This window comes from Ambystoma mexicanum, chromosome 11 (assembly GCF_040938575.1).
Source record: "Ambystoma mexicanum isolate Mex_15411 chromosome 11, UKY_AmexF1_1, whole genome shotgun sequence".
Classification (NCBI taxonomy): Eukaryota; Metazoa; Chordata; class Amphibia; order Caudata; family Ambystomatidae; genus Ambystoma; species Ambystoma mexicanum.
Window position 1 is genome coordinate 573,996,704 of NC_090934.1, and position 13,453 is coordinate 574,010,156.

Below are 13,453 nucleotides of genomic sequence, written 5' to 3' on the forward strand. Positions count from 1 at the left end.
AATACAACAACCCTCCACTGGCTTACATGGCTGAAAATGAAAAAATATGTACGTTGGCTAATGTACGGTCGGTTGCAATGACAACGAAATGCTGCTTCAACAGCATCAAAACCAAGATTAGAGAGCAATATCACTACCAACCAAAACATAGGAAACGATGGACACATAGGAGCCTGCCCCCTCCTGTGTCTATTCACTCAGATCAGTGATATTAGAAGATCAGTGTCACAGGAAAGCATTATTCCTGTCTGATTTGAAGACTAAGGATACAATTCTTTTCATTTGAATGAATTACTCGGGGCAAAGTAGTATCCATTAGAAAGAAAAAAGTTTTATAGTCAAGAACATAATTTGGACTCACCTAAAAATACCCCCCATTGAGAATAGGAATTGCTTTTTTTACGTCCTAAGACAATTTTACTGCCAACTGGTGAGTGAATAGTGTATGTATGTGGTCATACTATTGATTTAGTCTACACATTGGGAAGCAATAGACTGCCATTGCAGTGAAGGTTTCGTTATCTAGGATGCATTCAATTACCAGATTTTAAAGTTTAAATATCATCTTAGTTAGCCATGACACTTTCATTCTAAGTTACACTTTGTTGGATAGAGATGGTTAATGGATAGGGGGCATTGTGAGTGGGATTGACAGCCATATTACATCCGAGTAGCTAACAGATTGTACTCTCTGGTGACTGGGAATTCTTGAGGTACACTTAAGCTGGCGGTCCACGCAGCCAAATGCTGCAGACAATCAGTGACAGCTTTGTGCTGGTGCTTTCTCGTAGCAGGGTAAAGTGGTACCTGGGAAAGTTGTGCAGGTATTTCAGTGAGATATACTAGAAGTTACAGGCAGATAGGTTCAGCTAGCCCAAGGTGCCTATTTGCACTAAGTAGCAAGGAGGAGGAGAGACAGTAGTAGAGGCATTTCAAGTCATCAGAACTGACTGATGCAGCCCATGAAGCTGTACGAATGGACTAATCACGTGGAAAGGCAGTGTGAGTACGTAAGGCTATTCAGTTGAAGTAGTGCCATATGGCTAAGCAGTCTGTAATTATGTATGTTCAGCAAGAACATTAGATCAACATTTTCAGGACTATTGTGGCCTCAATAGAGTTTCCAACTGGATAAGTAGAGCTGACGATGCAGTCCTATCACATTGGGCCAGCAACCCTACGCAGAATTGGTTTGGCCTTGGCAGTGGAAGACGGTAACGGTTGTGTTCAGACCCACTGACTGTTTGAGGGAATATGGGAGTGTACATGGTAGATGCCCATGTGCGCCGATATATGCTATGCAAGAGGCAGTCCAGTCCTGGGTCTCCATGCAGCCTTGGTAGTCCTGAAGTTTGAAGGAGAGGGTAGGGGTCAGTAACCAATAGAAAGAACTACTCTGCAGTAGGAAACTAAATGTGCCACAGCTCAATTCTAGGCATACAAACTCTCCAAAAGTTCTACTCAAATAGCATGTCCCATCTGATTTCACACCACAGTAAGGAAATTCAACACCACATATCACTAACTCAACTTAAGCAACTGCTTAACCCCATCTTACTTTGCAGAAAGAATGCATGCAGACACACCGGAACCCCATGCATGGCATGAACTGAAATGTGTGTAAGTCAATGGATAAACCACAAAACCATCTGTTCATAGCCACAGCATTTTTTTTAAACCAGCCAGCTGAGCAAAGTAAAGTAATTTCAACCCATCAACCATGAAATGCATTTCAAAGAAAGCAATTGTAAAAAAAAAAAAAATGACAAACCTAAACTCTCGTTCCCCCCATTTCCTGCTTTTAAAAATTAACATTTCAATACAAAGATGCTCTTCCCAGTTTCAAACCGGTTAGTAAAAGCCAGAAGAAAATTAAACATTCTCTTTCCGTTTCCCCTCACACGTTCATGCTGATTGCAAGCATCTCTGCTAACCTGCCGTCCACATGTACCCCTTGGCAACAATATCTGTGAACCAGAAAGTAAAGAATTTACAATTCGAAATGCATTACTGGTCTTAAAACCCTTGGAAACCCACATATGACACAATCCTAGATAAATTCGGAGGATAACTAGAATACCTGATTTCATTGTTGATCGCATCAAGTTGTTCTTGAAGCATCATGGCCAAGGTTTGGGCATCAGCTTGGCCACTCGGTGACAATATATCCACTGAGCTGAATATCGTTTCACGGTCATCTTCGACATCAGACAAATCCACATCACTCTCAAAAGCTTGTGCTACATTTGCCAAGACACTGGCTTGCTGTGCACGTTCCCAGTCTTGCTCATTAAGAGTTTGCACCTACACACAAAGAAATAATACCATTAAAAGACATTAAATACGATTGCACCTCCAGGAAACTAATCTTGGGCAAAAATGTCAAAATTAACTGTCTAAAGGGAGAACAAAGGCAGTGATGGTTTAAAGTTGCTTGGATATATGTGTGCACATTTCGAAACAAGTTGACCAGACGACATGGGACTGTTACTTGCATTAGCAAAAACGTAATTGACAAGGCATTTAGAACGTTTCGGCATCATGTACAGAATTGGGAGAAATTAGCTGGATTGGTGACAATTACCCCCATAGACCTACCCTGTTCAATTGGCAATCAAGTCAAATGTAAGGATCCATAGTCACTCATCCATCTCATCCATTCAATATTCTTTGATCCACATAGGACTGGGGCTGTTAAACTAAGAATGGCATAATGTTTTAAATAACTTGGTCTTTCAAGGTTTAACTTACAAAACGGGAGAAATCTGTTAACTCATAATATATTAAACTACCAATTATATAAAGAACATTGTGATTAAGAACAATTAAAATCTAAGTTTCCAGAATTACAATGCAAAACTTCACTCCAACTTACATGCTTCAGAAGTCCATCCAGATAGCAATAGTCGGACAACAAAAACAAAACCAGTAATTTAAAAACGTATACAATATCAACATCGATGACACTTTACAAAATGGTATACTTAACTACAATAAGGAGCTTTACCGTAGATCATTACAGAGTAATCAAAAACACAACCGAAAGATGCTTTGCTGCGCATGCAGGTATCACCAAAAGGAGCAAAAAAACAATGTGTGCTAGAATCTTGCGAAAGGGTTAATTGTATCCAGGTAAAATGGACCCACATTTAAAGAGATGCCTCAAAAGGAGGTGCAGAGCAAGATTAGCATGGCCTGAATCTGCATACATTAAACATTATGCAGTCATTTTGTAGAAAACGTTTTTAGTGCATGTACATATCTTCATATCTTATGTTGAAAACTAATAGTGTTTTGTGCTACTGTATGATGTGCCATCTAATTAAAACACAAAAGTGCTGTGTTTGCACAGCTGAAGGAGATTTCAACAGTTCATGTTGGGGGACCTTCAGGTTCAGTATCAGTGTACACTGTATTTAAGCAATAAGCCCCAAGCTGGGGGAGGTGCAAGGGGTGTGGGGGAGCAGCGAGGGCCGGGCATAACCCCGTAATGCCCCCACCCCCTGCTCTGGGCTTATTGCTATTAATCCCCCTGCCCGTTAGACCAGGGTACTAATACTGGTTTTTCTGGTTGTGAGAAGCTTCAGCGTAGCCCATTCCTTCTTTCCGGGACGGCCACAGTAAATAAAGAAGATGGCCGCCATGGAACAGGAGAAGGGACTACATGTAGTTGTTACAAGCTTATTGGCCCTCGCCAAGTACTCATTTTACATAAAGTATAGTTTTTCAAAATATAATCGCATAGTTATTTACCATTTGATAGATTTGTTCAGAGCAGTTTACATACCTTAGAAGGTTCATCTCGAAGAGCTGCTAGACGTCCTTTCTGAGGACGCCGCAAGACTGAGGAAGAGCTGTAGGAGTCTGCATGGCTATCCGGCATGGATGTTGGTGCCAAGGCATACCTAAAATCTGGTACACTGCCCAAGTGCGGTCTGCTTGAATGCAAAAAGAGTAGTGAAAACATGTATTTGTACAATTCCTTTAAATGCGTTACCTATACATGGAATGCTTCATTAGTGCATTATATAAATGTACAAAGTTGGACTATTCCTACCTCCAAGGCTGGGGAAACTCCATCAATTTGAAAGTAAAATGGAGCACTAAAAATAACTTCACATCAAGTAAAACATTCTAAATAAGTGCAAATCCGTTTATAGAACCTACGTAAAGCCAGACAACCAACATGCCTGTGACAAATCAGTGCTGATAACCTAGGTTCCAACTTTAAAGGCTTAATGTCGGATTAGCACGGTGAGGAGTGGCACTAGCCAATCAGAAGGCTAGAAAAGTGTTGGGTAGATTTTTCAAATCTATGCCAAATCACCTTCACCCATGAGAACCCCCCACACTTTTTGCTGGACTTGTGGGGGTAAGTGGAAACCTTCCCCTCTTCCCCCTCACCCATTCTTTTAAATGGCTACGGGAGTCATGTTTGTGTCTCCCCACACTATTTTTGGAGTCATGATGTCGTCCAACTTTCAACGCATCTGTAATTGGCTTTTGTAGCTCGCAGCACTTTCTGTGTAGTGCTGCTGGGGAGCACCTTGGGCTTCCCTTTTTATTTTATTTTCCTTCTGAGAACCCATGTTCCCAAGAGTAGGAGGATACTTTTTAACCGTTCTACATTTTATCTTATCAGATCAGCACACACTACCTTAATATAGAGTGCTGAGGGGTTACACTGTATCCACCTTTGCACTGCTCGTACAACATTTCCGTTACAGTGACAAGCATACCTGAATGGCAAAATGAGAGACGCTGAAAAGATGCTGGAGATGCCAATTCCTTCTGGCACCGGATTAAAGGGGTGTCACTGAGCCATCTCTCCAGATTCAGCCCGTGAGTGAAGATATATGGATACATCATTTTACAAACCTTTATGTAAAGGAGAAAGTGCATGATCTAGTCATATTTGACTAGATATGAGATGGGTGGCGGTAATCCATCTGGACATGGAGCAAATTTCTACCCTAATAAATCGTAGTAAGAAATCTAATCCCCTGGGTCCAGATGGGCTGTCCAGCCAGACTCAAATCAGACGTGAATCTGTGGTTTGACGTTCGTATGTGTCCATTTGAACACATTTTAATAAAGGGGCGGGCAGATTCTTGCCAACTAATTACAGACCGATCTCATTATTGGACTCCATAAATAGGATTTTTGCTAATGTACTTTTGTTGCAATTACAATGTTGGGCAGCTAATTCTGGCGGCCTGGATTTATATCAGTCCGGATTCAAGAAAGGTCTGGGGCTGGCCCTGAATAGTTTCACTATTACACTGTTAGAAAAAGGAAAGACCTACCTGGCGTTCCAGGACATATCCAAAGCTTTCGACTGTTAATCGAGCGAAACATTGGAAGAAAATATGCCTATACCCGTCACCCCCCCCCCCCCACACCCCTCATGCCCCCGCACTGGTTAGTAAATCGATAGAATTAAGATCAGGCTAAATAGACAGAGGCTGTACAAAGTGTATTAGTACCAATTGTGGACTTCGTCAGGGCTGAGTCTTTGCTCCCTTACTTTTAGCTTCTATATCCGATATGAGCCTCTGCTGGGAGAAGGTGCAGACAAATAGACAAATCCCTCATCTATTGGTCAAATTAAAGTAGATTATCTGAACTACGCAGATGACCTGATCATCTGTGACCTGAAGCCAATAGGCCCGCAGAGATCAATGGAATGTTTAAATGTATAAATGTATACCTGGACCTTCATTTGAACATAGTAAAATCGGAGAAAAATCCAAAATGGAAAAATGTTACTTGGAAGGTAGCAGGTGAGGTTTTAGAAGTGGTTGAGCGTTTTAAGTATCTGGGGGAACTACATTTATGCAAGAAGTGGAAAATCGGTACTGTAGAAGAACATTAGAAAATCGTTTTTAGCAGCAGCCGCTTCGCTACGGCAATTTCACTTTCTTCAAATGTAGTTTTAGTATCAGTTTTTATGGAATACAAACATAAATGACTAACATAGGGTGAATCGGGTTACAAACAGACAAGTCTTCCTACCCTCCAGCCCCTTCTCCCCCATAGCTACCACAACTGTTTCTCCCTCTCCCCTCCCCTCCCCTCCCAGTAAATCAACATTTTAGCCCTTTCAGTAACCAACACGAGTACACAATCTACTAACCTCGGCACCTGGTGTCAGCACAGGTGTGGTGTCGTTACTAGTCAACATAGGTCCATGTACAACCCACTTTCATTTACTGCTCCTCATTCATGCCCTCTATCATACCCAGACGCTGGTCACTGTTGTGCTTGCACCCAGCCTCACATACTTGGTAATACAGTCTCCCCACTCCACTTCCTGTGGTCCAGCACGACCATGGAGGGCAGCAGTAATTCTCTCCATTGTATATATATTCATTGCCACGTTGCTCCATTCCTTCTTGCTGGGTAGGGTTTCACTTTTCCACTTCACCGTCAAACAAGCCCTTGCAGCTAGGAGCAGGGAAGAGGACATCTTCAGGAGCCTGACGTAAACCCCATCTACCCCCTCCATGTCAAACAGGAGCAGCAATGGTGACTTAGCCCGAGAAATCCCATCAATCTCCTTAATCCAGGACTTCATCCCAGTAATTTGCACCCTGGCCCCTACATAAGCCAGTAATCAGCCCTAGTGCCGCATCCTGCCAACATATGGGGCTGGTATTCTGAAACAGTTTGGAGAGCCTGACTGGATTGTAATGCCAACTATGAAAAAGTTTGATGGCGTGTAGTTTGCATTGACTAGCGGTTGAGGTCTCTGAAACTCCCCTGCACAATCTGTATCATAGTGAAGTGTCTAGGTCAACCTCCATGTTTTCCTCCCACTTAGTTCTGAGCTTCTCTGTGGACCGATTCCCAGATCCCACTAGGGCCCTGTACATTGCTGAGATTAGTCCCTTCATTTCAGTGCATTTGGATAGGATTTTTTTGAAGGGGGTGAGGTCTCTCTGTATCGGTTACCCCCATTGTGTTCCCGTTAAGACCCCCTTCAGTTTGAGGTACTGCACAACAGTTTACCGATACCCAGGGACTTCTCCAAGTCAAGTATAGTGATGAAGTTACCCTCCTTCCAGAGCTGGCCAATTCGTTCCAGTCCCATCTCGTACCATTTCTGGAAGCGGTCGGGGTCCCGGATGGCATCTCTGACCCTCAGCACCCATAGATGACCTAGTGGGGAGGGCCATGTTGTAACCCCTCATGTCTGAGCCAGGACACCAAATGTCCCTAACAGTTCCCAAGATCGGGTGCTCGCAAATTCTGTGAGGGACTCTGCTTCTTGGCACCCATAGCCATTCCCCGACTGTGGCCGGGCAAAACAAAGTTATCTAGCGTGACCCACCGAAGATCCTCTTGGGCCTTGAGATGAAGTACAAGAACTCTGAGCTGGCCCGCCTTATAGTATAGTTTAATATCAGGGAGGCCCACTCCCCCTTTGTCTGTGGGCAGGATCAGGACTTCCCTGGCTATCCTGGGCCTCTTCCCCTGCCAGAGAAATCTGGATAGCAAACATCTTATGTCCCTGAAAAATGGGGAGCATCTGGAACAGGTAAAGGATCTTCGGGAGAACAACCATTTCAATTGCATTTAGGCACCCCAACCATGATCGTGTTAATTTGGACCATTTTTCCAGATCCATTTTAACTTTCGCCAACAGGGATTGGGGGGGTGTACGGGGGGGGGGGGGGAGCGGTAAATTTGCCTCGAATAAGTCCCCTACATCCCTCAGTACATTAATTCCCAGGTATCTAAGCGTTCCCAGATTTACTTGCAGGCCCAGGGCTCCAAATCTCCCCACCTCCCTATCTTTCCTTCTATGCAGAGGGAAGAGGACCGACTTCGCCTTATTAATTTTGAATCCCGATAAGGACCCATACTGCTCAATCAGTTTGATCGCCGCTGGAATGGAGGCCACAGGGTTCATTACGTGCAGGAGGACATAGTCAGCGTATAGGGCCACTTTATAGACCTAGTCACCCACCTGGAAACCCTCTACGCGGTGGTCTTCTGGGCGAGGGGTTCAACAGATAGCAAACAGGGCCAGTGAGAGGGTGCAGCCCTGGCTGGTGCCTCTTCCAAGAGAAAAACACTGGGACTATCTCCCATTCACAGCAACACTTGCCTTGGGTATGGAGTAAACTGCCATAATCCCCTGAAAAACCGTTACCCAACACAGCATTTGACGAGCACTGCTCTGAAGAAGCCCATTTCACCCTGTCAAATGTTTTGTCTGAGTCTACTGAAAGGAGAGCGGGTTCCCCAGGAGCTTCTGGGCCTTGTGGACCAAGTGTAAGGTTTTCCTCATTGTGCCGGCCCCCTGATATCCCTGAATGAAACCAACCTGGTCTGGGTGAATCAGTTTTGGCATATATCCCTCCAGCTGTGCCGCCATGACCCAGGTATAGAGGCATCTATGTTCAGGAGGGAGACTGGGCGATACGAGCCACACGCCCAGGGGTCGGTCCCTTCTTTACATATCACTGAGTGTCCGGGAAAAGGATTCTGGAGCTGTGCTCAGAATGTATTTAAATAGTTCTGTCATAAACAGGAGTAGAACAGGGAGAAAAGACTTCTAGAACCCTGCTGAGAATCCATCCTCCCCCGCAGCCTTTCCTAACGGTAGCCTCCCCCCACAGCCCTCTTGATTTCATCCTCTGTTATGGGAGCATCCAAAACACCAGTTTCGACCTCCGACAGCTTAGGAAGTAGGATATCTGCTAGGTATGTGTCTGTCGCTCTCCTCTGATCCGGCGTCTGATTCATAGAGTCTCTCATAAAAGGAGGCAAAGGCCTCCTGGATCCCTTCTGCAAAGGATGCGCGTACTGTGTCCCTCCCTTCAATTTCAGTAACCCATCTTTCAGCATGCTGCCCTCCAAGTCTTGCTGCCAGGAGTGTGTCTGCCTTATCCCCCTTCTCGTAAAACTTCTGCTTCATGAATTGTAGGTTACAGGTTAATTTCCCCTCCAAGAGCCTCAGTTCCTCCCTCTAGCCTCTCATCGCGCCCAGCCATTAGCTCCAGTGCCCTTCTATCAAGCTGTGCTATGTCCTTCCGCAGCATTTCTTCAATTAGAGCCATCTCCCTCTTTGTTCTAGCCCCCTTCTCTATTCAGGATCCCCCTCCATGTGGTCTTCCCCGCTTCCAAAACCATTCAATTCGTAGAGAGAAAGACAGGGTCTCTTCACAGGGATTCGTTACACCTCCGCTTTGAGGCCTTGGACAGATACCTCCCCAGCCTAAGTCTATTGTTACCATGTCGTGGTCTGTCCACGTGATAGGGTGAAACTCTGAACCCTGTGCGTCCTCCCACAAGTCCCTTGAAATGTATATGTAATCGATTCTTGTGAAAGTACCATGGGGGGGGGGGGGTAGAGTAGAATGTACACCCTCTTTCCTGCTGATTGAAGTGCCTCCATATGTCCCTCCAACCAAATTCATCCAACATGTTCTAGATATCCCCATATCTGAGCCTTGGGACTACTTGTTCACTGGTAGAAGACGCCTGCCCACATATTGAAATCTCCTCCCAGGACAAGATGCCCTGAGCTCTGGAGCATTATTTTCGGAAGGGTGGACTTTAGGAATCTTAATTGTCCCCGGTTTGGGGCATAGATCATGGTCAGTGTAAAGTTCACTTGGTGCCCTTGCCCAGGAGGGCCCTCCCCTCAGCGTCAGATCAGGTTTTAGGGGTCTCCACTTTTATTCCTCTGTTCATTAGAATACCCACTCCTGCTTTCCTTAGAGGACCAGATCCCCAATATTCCTGACTGACCATTCCACAGGGGATCCTCCGTTCCTCTCTCTAAATGTACCTAGCCTCCTGTAAGAACAGGACATGCAAGCCACCCATGGTCCTTCACGCATCTAAGTCCCTCAGATTGTTATTTTTCTGACATGAGGTAGCATGAAGTGTAGCGCGAGTACAGGTGTATCCAAGCAGATATATTTATAGACAAGCTCATAAGCAACCATGCACCTTCTCTCCTGAGGGGAGGAAAGGTGGGCGCATGTGAATATAAGCAGATACAAGCAACAGAACTAAGATTATGGTGAGTAATGCATCCCTCCTGAGGCTTGTGGAATATGCTTAGATCACATGCTGTGCATAGATTAGCGAGCAGTGTTGGGAGAAGGTGGTGGGACCTGAGAAGGTTCATGGGCGAACAGATGTGTTAGAACCGCTTGTCCCACCTGTGTATCTGTCTTAGAATGTGTGTCAATGCGGAAGTGCTGAGTGAAGGTGTGAACTGACCTCCATGTAGCTGCTTTGCAAATGCTATCTATGGGGACATTTGCAATAAATGCCAGAGTTGCTCCTGTGCTTCTTGTGGAGTGAGCTCTTGGCGTGAAAGGCAGTGTCTTGTCCGACAGGGAATAACACAGTTGTATCCACCTGACTATCCATCTGGATATAGCATTCTTGGAAATGCGATCCCCTTCTCTGCCTGGGGCTACGCAGACAAACAGTTGGTCTGTTTTCCTTAGCAGTCTGGTCTTGTTTACATAGTAAAGGACCACCCACCTTACATCTATTGCGTGGAGTTTTACCTCAGCTGAGCTTTGGGGGTTCTGGAAGAAAGCCGGAAGCTCAATAGACTTGTTTACATCAAATTAGGGGAGAACCTAGGATGTGTTCGTAAAACCAGTTTATCCTTGTGCATGACAAAGAAAGGAGCCGGCACTGACAATGCTTGTATTTCACTAACCCTTCTTATGGATGTGATGGCCACTTAGAAGGCAGTTTTCCAAGTCAGGTGTTTAAGACTTGACTTGTGCATAGGCTCGAAAGGGGGTCCCAAGAGCTTGGAGAGTACTACGTTGAGATCGCAACCTGGTGGCGGGTTTGAAATTGAAGGGTGGAGTCTCTTTACTCACTCCATGAATGCCTTAATGACCGGCACTTTCCACCACAATACCTTATTGTGGGAGGTGGTGTAAGCCAACACGGCCGCCAGGTGGACCTTAATCGAGTTGAATACTAACCCAGAATCTAGCAAGTGGAGCATATCATTTAGATTGTGGCTTCAGGTAGATTCAATTGTGTTAATTTGATTAGACTGGCACCAAATTACAAATCTCTTCTCCTTGTCAAAATAACAGTGAAGAGTGTTCAGTTTTCGTGCCTCCTTAAGGATATCCATACACCTCTGTGGTAGGTTGAGATGTTCGAACTCTCTGACTTCAGGAGCCATGCTGCCAAGTTCATAGATTGAGACTGAGGGTGCACTGTTAATCCCCCCGTGCTGAGTGAGTAGCTTGGATAGGTACGGGAGTTTGATGGGTTCGCACATCGCCAGTTCGTGCAGATGTGAAGATCAGGGTTGTCTCACCCACATAGTAGCAACTAGGAGGAGCGTCACTTGATCCTTGTGGATCTTGTTGACCACCTTGTTCACGAGAGGTGTTGGGGAGGGGGGAGGGGACCTATGCAAATTTTCCTGACCAGTTAATCCATAGGGCATTCCCCCTGGAGCCTGGCTGGGGGAACCTGGCTGGGAGAACCTGAAGGTGAAGTCTGGGCATTGTCTGTTTTTGCTTGTAGCATACAAGTCTATTGTGGGTTAACCCCATAGAGAGAAGAGGTTGTCTACCACCCCGACTCTAGTTGCCACTCGTGTTCCTCTGGTAGGGGATCTCTGCTCAATGAATCTGCCAGTGAGTTGAGTACCCCTGGAACGTGGTGCGACAATAGGAATATCTTCCGTTTGAGTGCCCATTTCCAAATTTGTTGCGCTAGCTTGGACAGATTTGGAGAACGTGTCCCCCCCCCGGTTTGTTGATGCAAAACATTGCTGTGGTGCTGTCGGTGAGGACTTGCAGTGACTGGTTTGCCAGGTGTATCTGGAATGACTGAAGGGCCTTAAACACTGCCAGTAGTTCCAGCAGATTGTAGTGGTTCTGCACCGTAGCACGAGTCCACACACCTTGAGCTGACTGATGAAGGTATTGAGCCCACGACCTGGCGAGTGAGGCGTCTGTTGTGACTACCGCCTGCACTTCTGGATCATGGAAGTGTTTTCCCTTTAATAAGTTTTCTCTTGTCCACCATCAAAGGTTTTGTACTAGTTATGGCGAACGACCACTAGATCGTCCCACTGACCACTTGCCTGAGACCATTGCTTCGCCGACCACTCCTGCATGGGTCGCATGCGTAGGCGCACATGTGGTACCAGGTAAATGCAAGATGCCATCATGCCTAGCAATCGCATTACTTTGCGTACGCTTATCTGGCGGCCGGCCTGATGAGGTATTTGCAGTAACATGTTTTGGACTCTTTCGTCTGATAGAAAGACCAATCCCTCTTCTGAGTTTATGACAGCTCCTGGGAACTGTTTGGTTGTGCTGGGCACTAGGCTTGATTTTTGCCCATTAATCGAGAAGCCCAATTGAAAGAGTAGGTTGATAGTTCTTTGAATGTTCTGCCTGCAAATGAGGGGCATGTCCCCCGTAATCAGCCAGTCGTCCAGGTATGGATGCACTGGGATTGCCTCCCTGCGCAGGTGTGCTGCCACAACCGCCAGCACCTTCGTGAATACCCATGGAGCAGATGCTATTCCGAAGGGCAGCACTTTGAATTGGTAGTGCTGGTTCGCTATCTTGAAACGCAAGAATCTTCTGTGCGCTGGGAACATTGAAATATGGAAATAGGCATCTTTCAGATCCAGTGTTGTCATGTAGTCCCCCCCGCATTAGCAGAGGGATTACTTCTTGTAGCGCAGTAATGCAGAACTTTTGTGGCTTAGCATACTTGTTTGCAGGGCACAAGTCTAAAACTGGGTGCATTGTTAGATCTTTCTTTGGTAGTAGGTTGAATAAATACCCTCGTTTACCTAGTTGGCCGGGACGATTTTTATAGCTTCCTTTAGGAGCAGCGTGGCGATTTCCTCGACGAGGATGCATTGGTCTTCTTTGGAGTGGGTTTTCTGGCATGGGGGATAGAGCAGAGGAGCTCTACACAGTACTCGGCCGCTACGGTGGGCAGCACCCATCTGTCTGAGGTGATACCCTTCCATGCATGGGTGAAGTTGGAAATGCGCCCACCTACTGGAGAGGCATGGGAGGGCACCTGAAGCGGGATGTCACTGTTTCTGAGGTGGGGTACCACCTCTGGAGGAGGAACCCCTTCCCCGACTGCGTGGTCCTCTCCGGTAATTCTGAGAGGCATGGCCTTGATTGTGCGCCCAGGCCGTTCCCTGATTTTGATTATAGCTGGAAACCCTCTGGGAATTTTGTCCGGGTTAGTGACGAAAATTGCTGTTTCCCCTCTGGCCAGAAGTTTATTGGTCAGCTGGCCCAATTATTTTAGTGCATCATACTCTTCCTTGGCAGTCTTCAAGGCCTCCTCAACGGGCTTACCAAAGAGTACATTGGGCTCGACGGGCATGTTAATGAGAGTGGCCTGAGTCTCTGGCTTAAAACCGGATTGGCGTAACTAAGCGTGACGCTTAAAAATGGTTCCCTCA

General features: G+C 45.9%; 1 protein-coding gene across 15 annotated transcripts in view; it reads right to left on the bottom strand.

The window, feature by feature from the left end:
- PPFIA1 (PTPRF interacting protein alpha 1) overlaps positions 1-13,453 on the bottom strand; it is a 1,842,515-nt gene that overhangs the window by 835,602 nt on the left and 993,460 nt on the right. For 13 of the 15 annotated variants that reach the window (XM_069623431.1, XM_069623424.1, XM_069623429.1 and 10 more), the window contains 2 exons: positions 3,788-3,938; positions 2,081-2,304 (listed from right to left, as the gene is read on the bottom strand). In XM_069623431.1, coding sequence (XP_069479532.1) covers positions 2,081-2,304; positions 3,788-3,938 — 375 coding nt within the window. The remainder of the gene's footprint in view (positions 1-2,080; positions 2,305-3,787; positions 3,939-13,453) is intronic. The other 2 variants (XM_069623437.1, XM_069623430.1) reach the window with 1 other exon arrangement.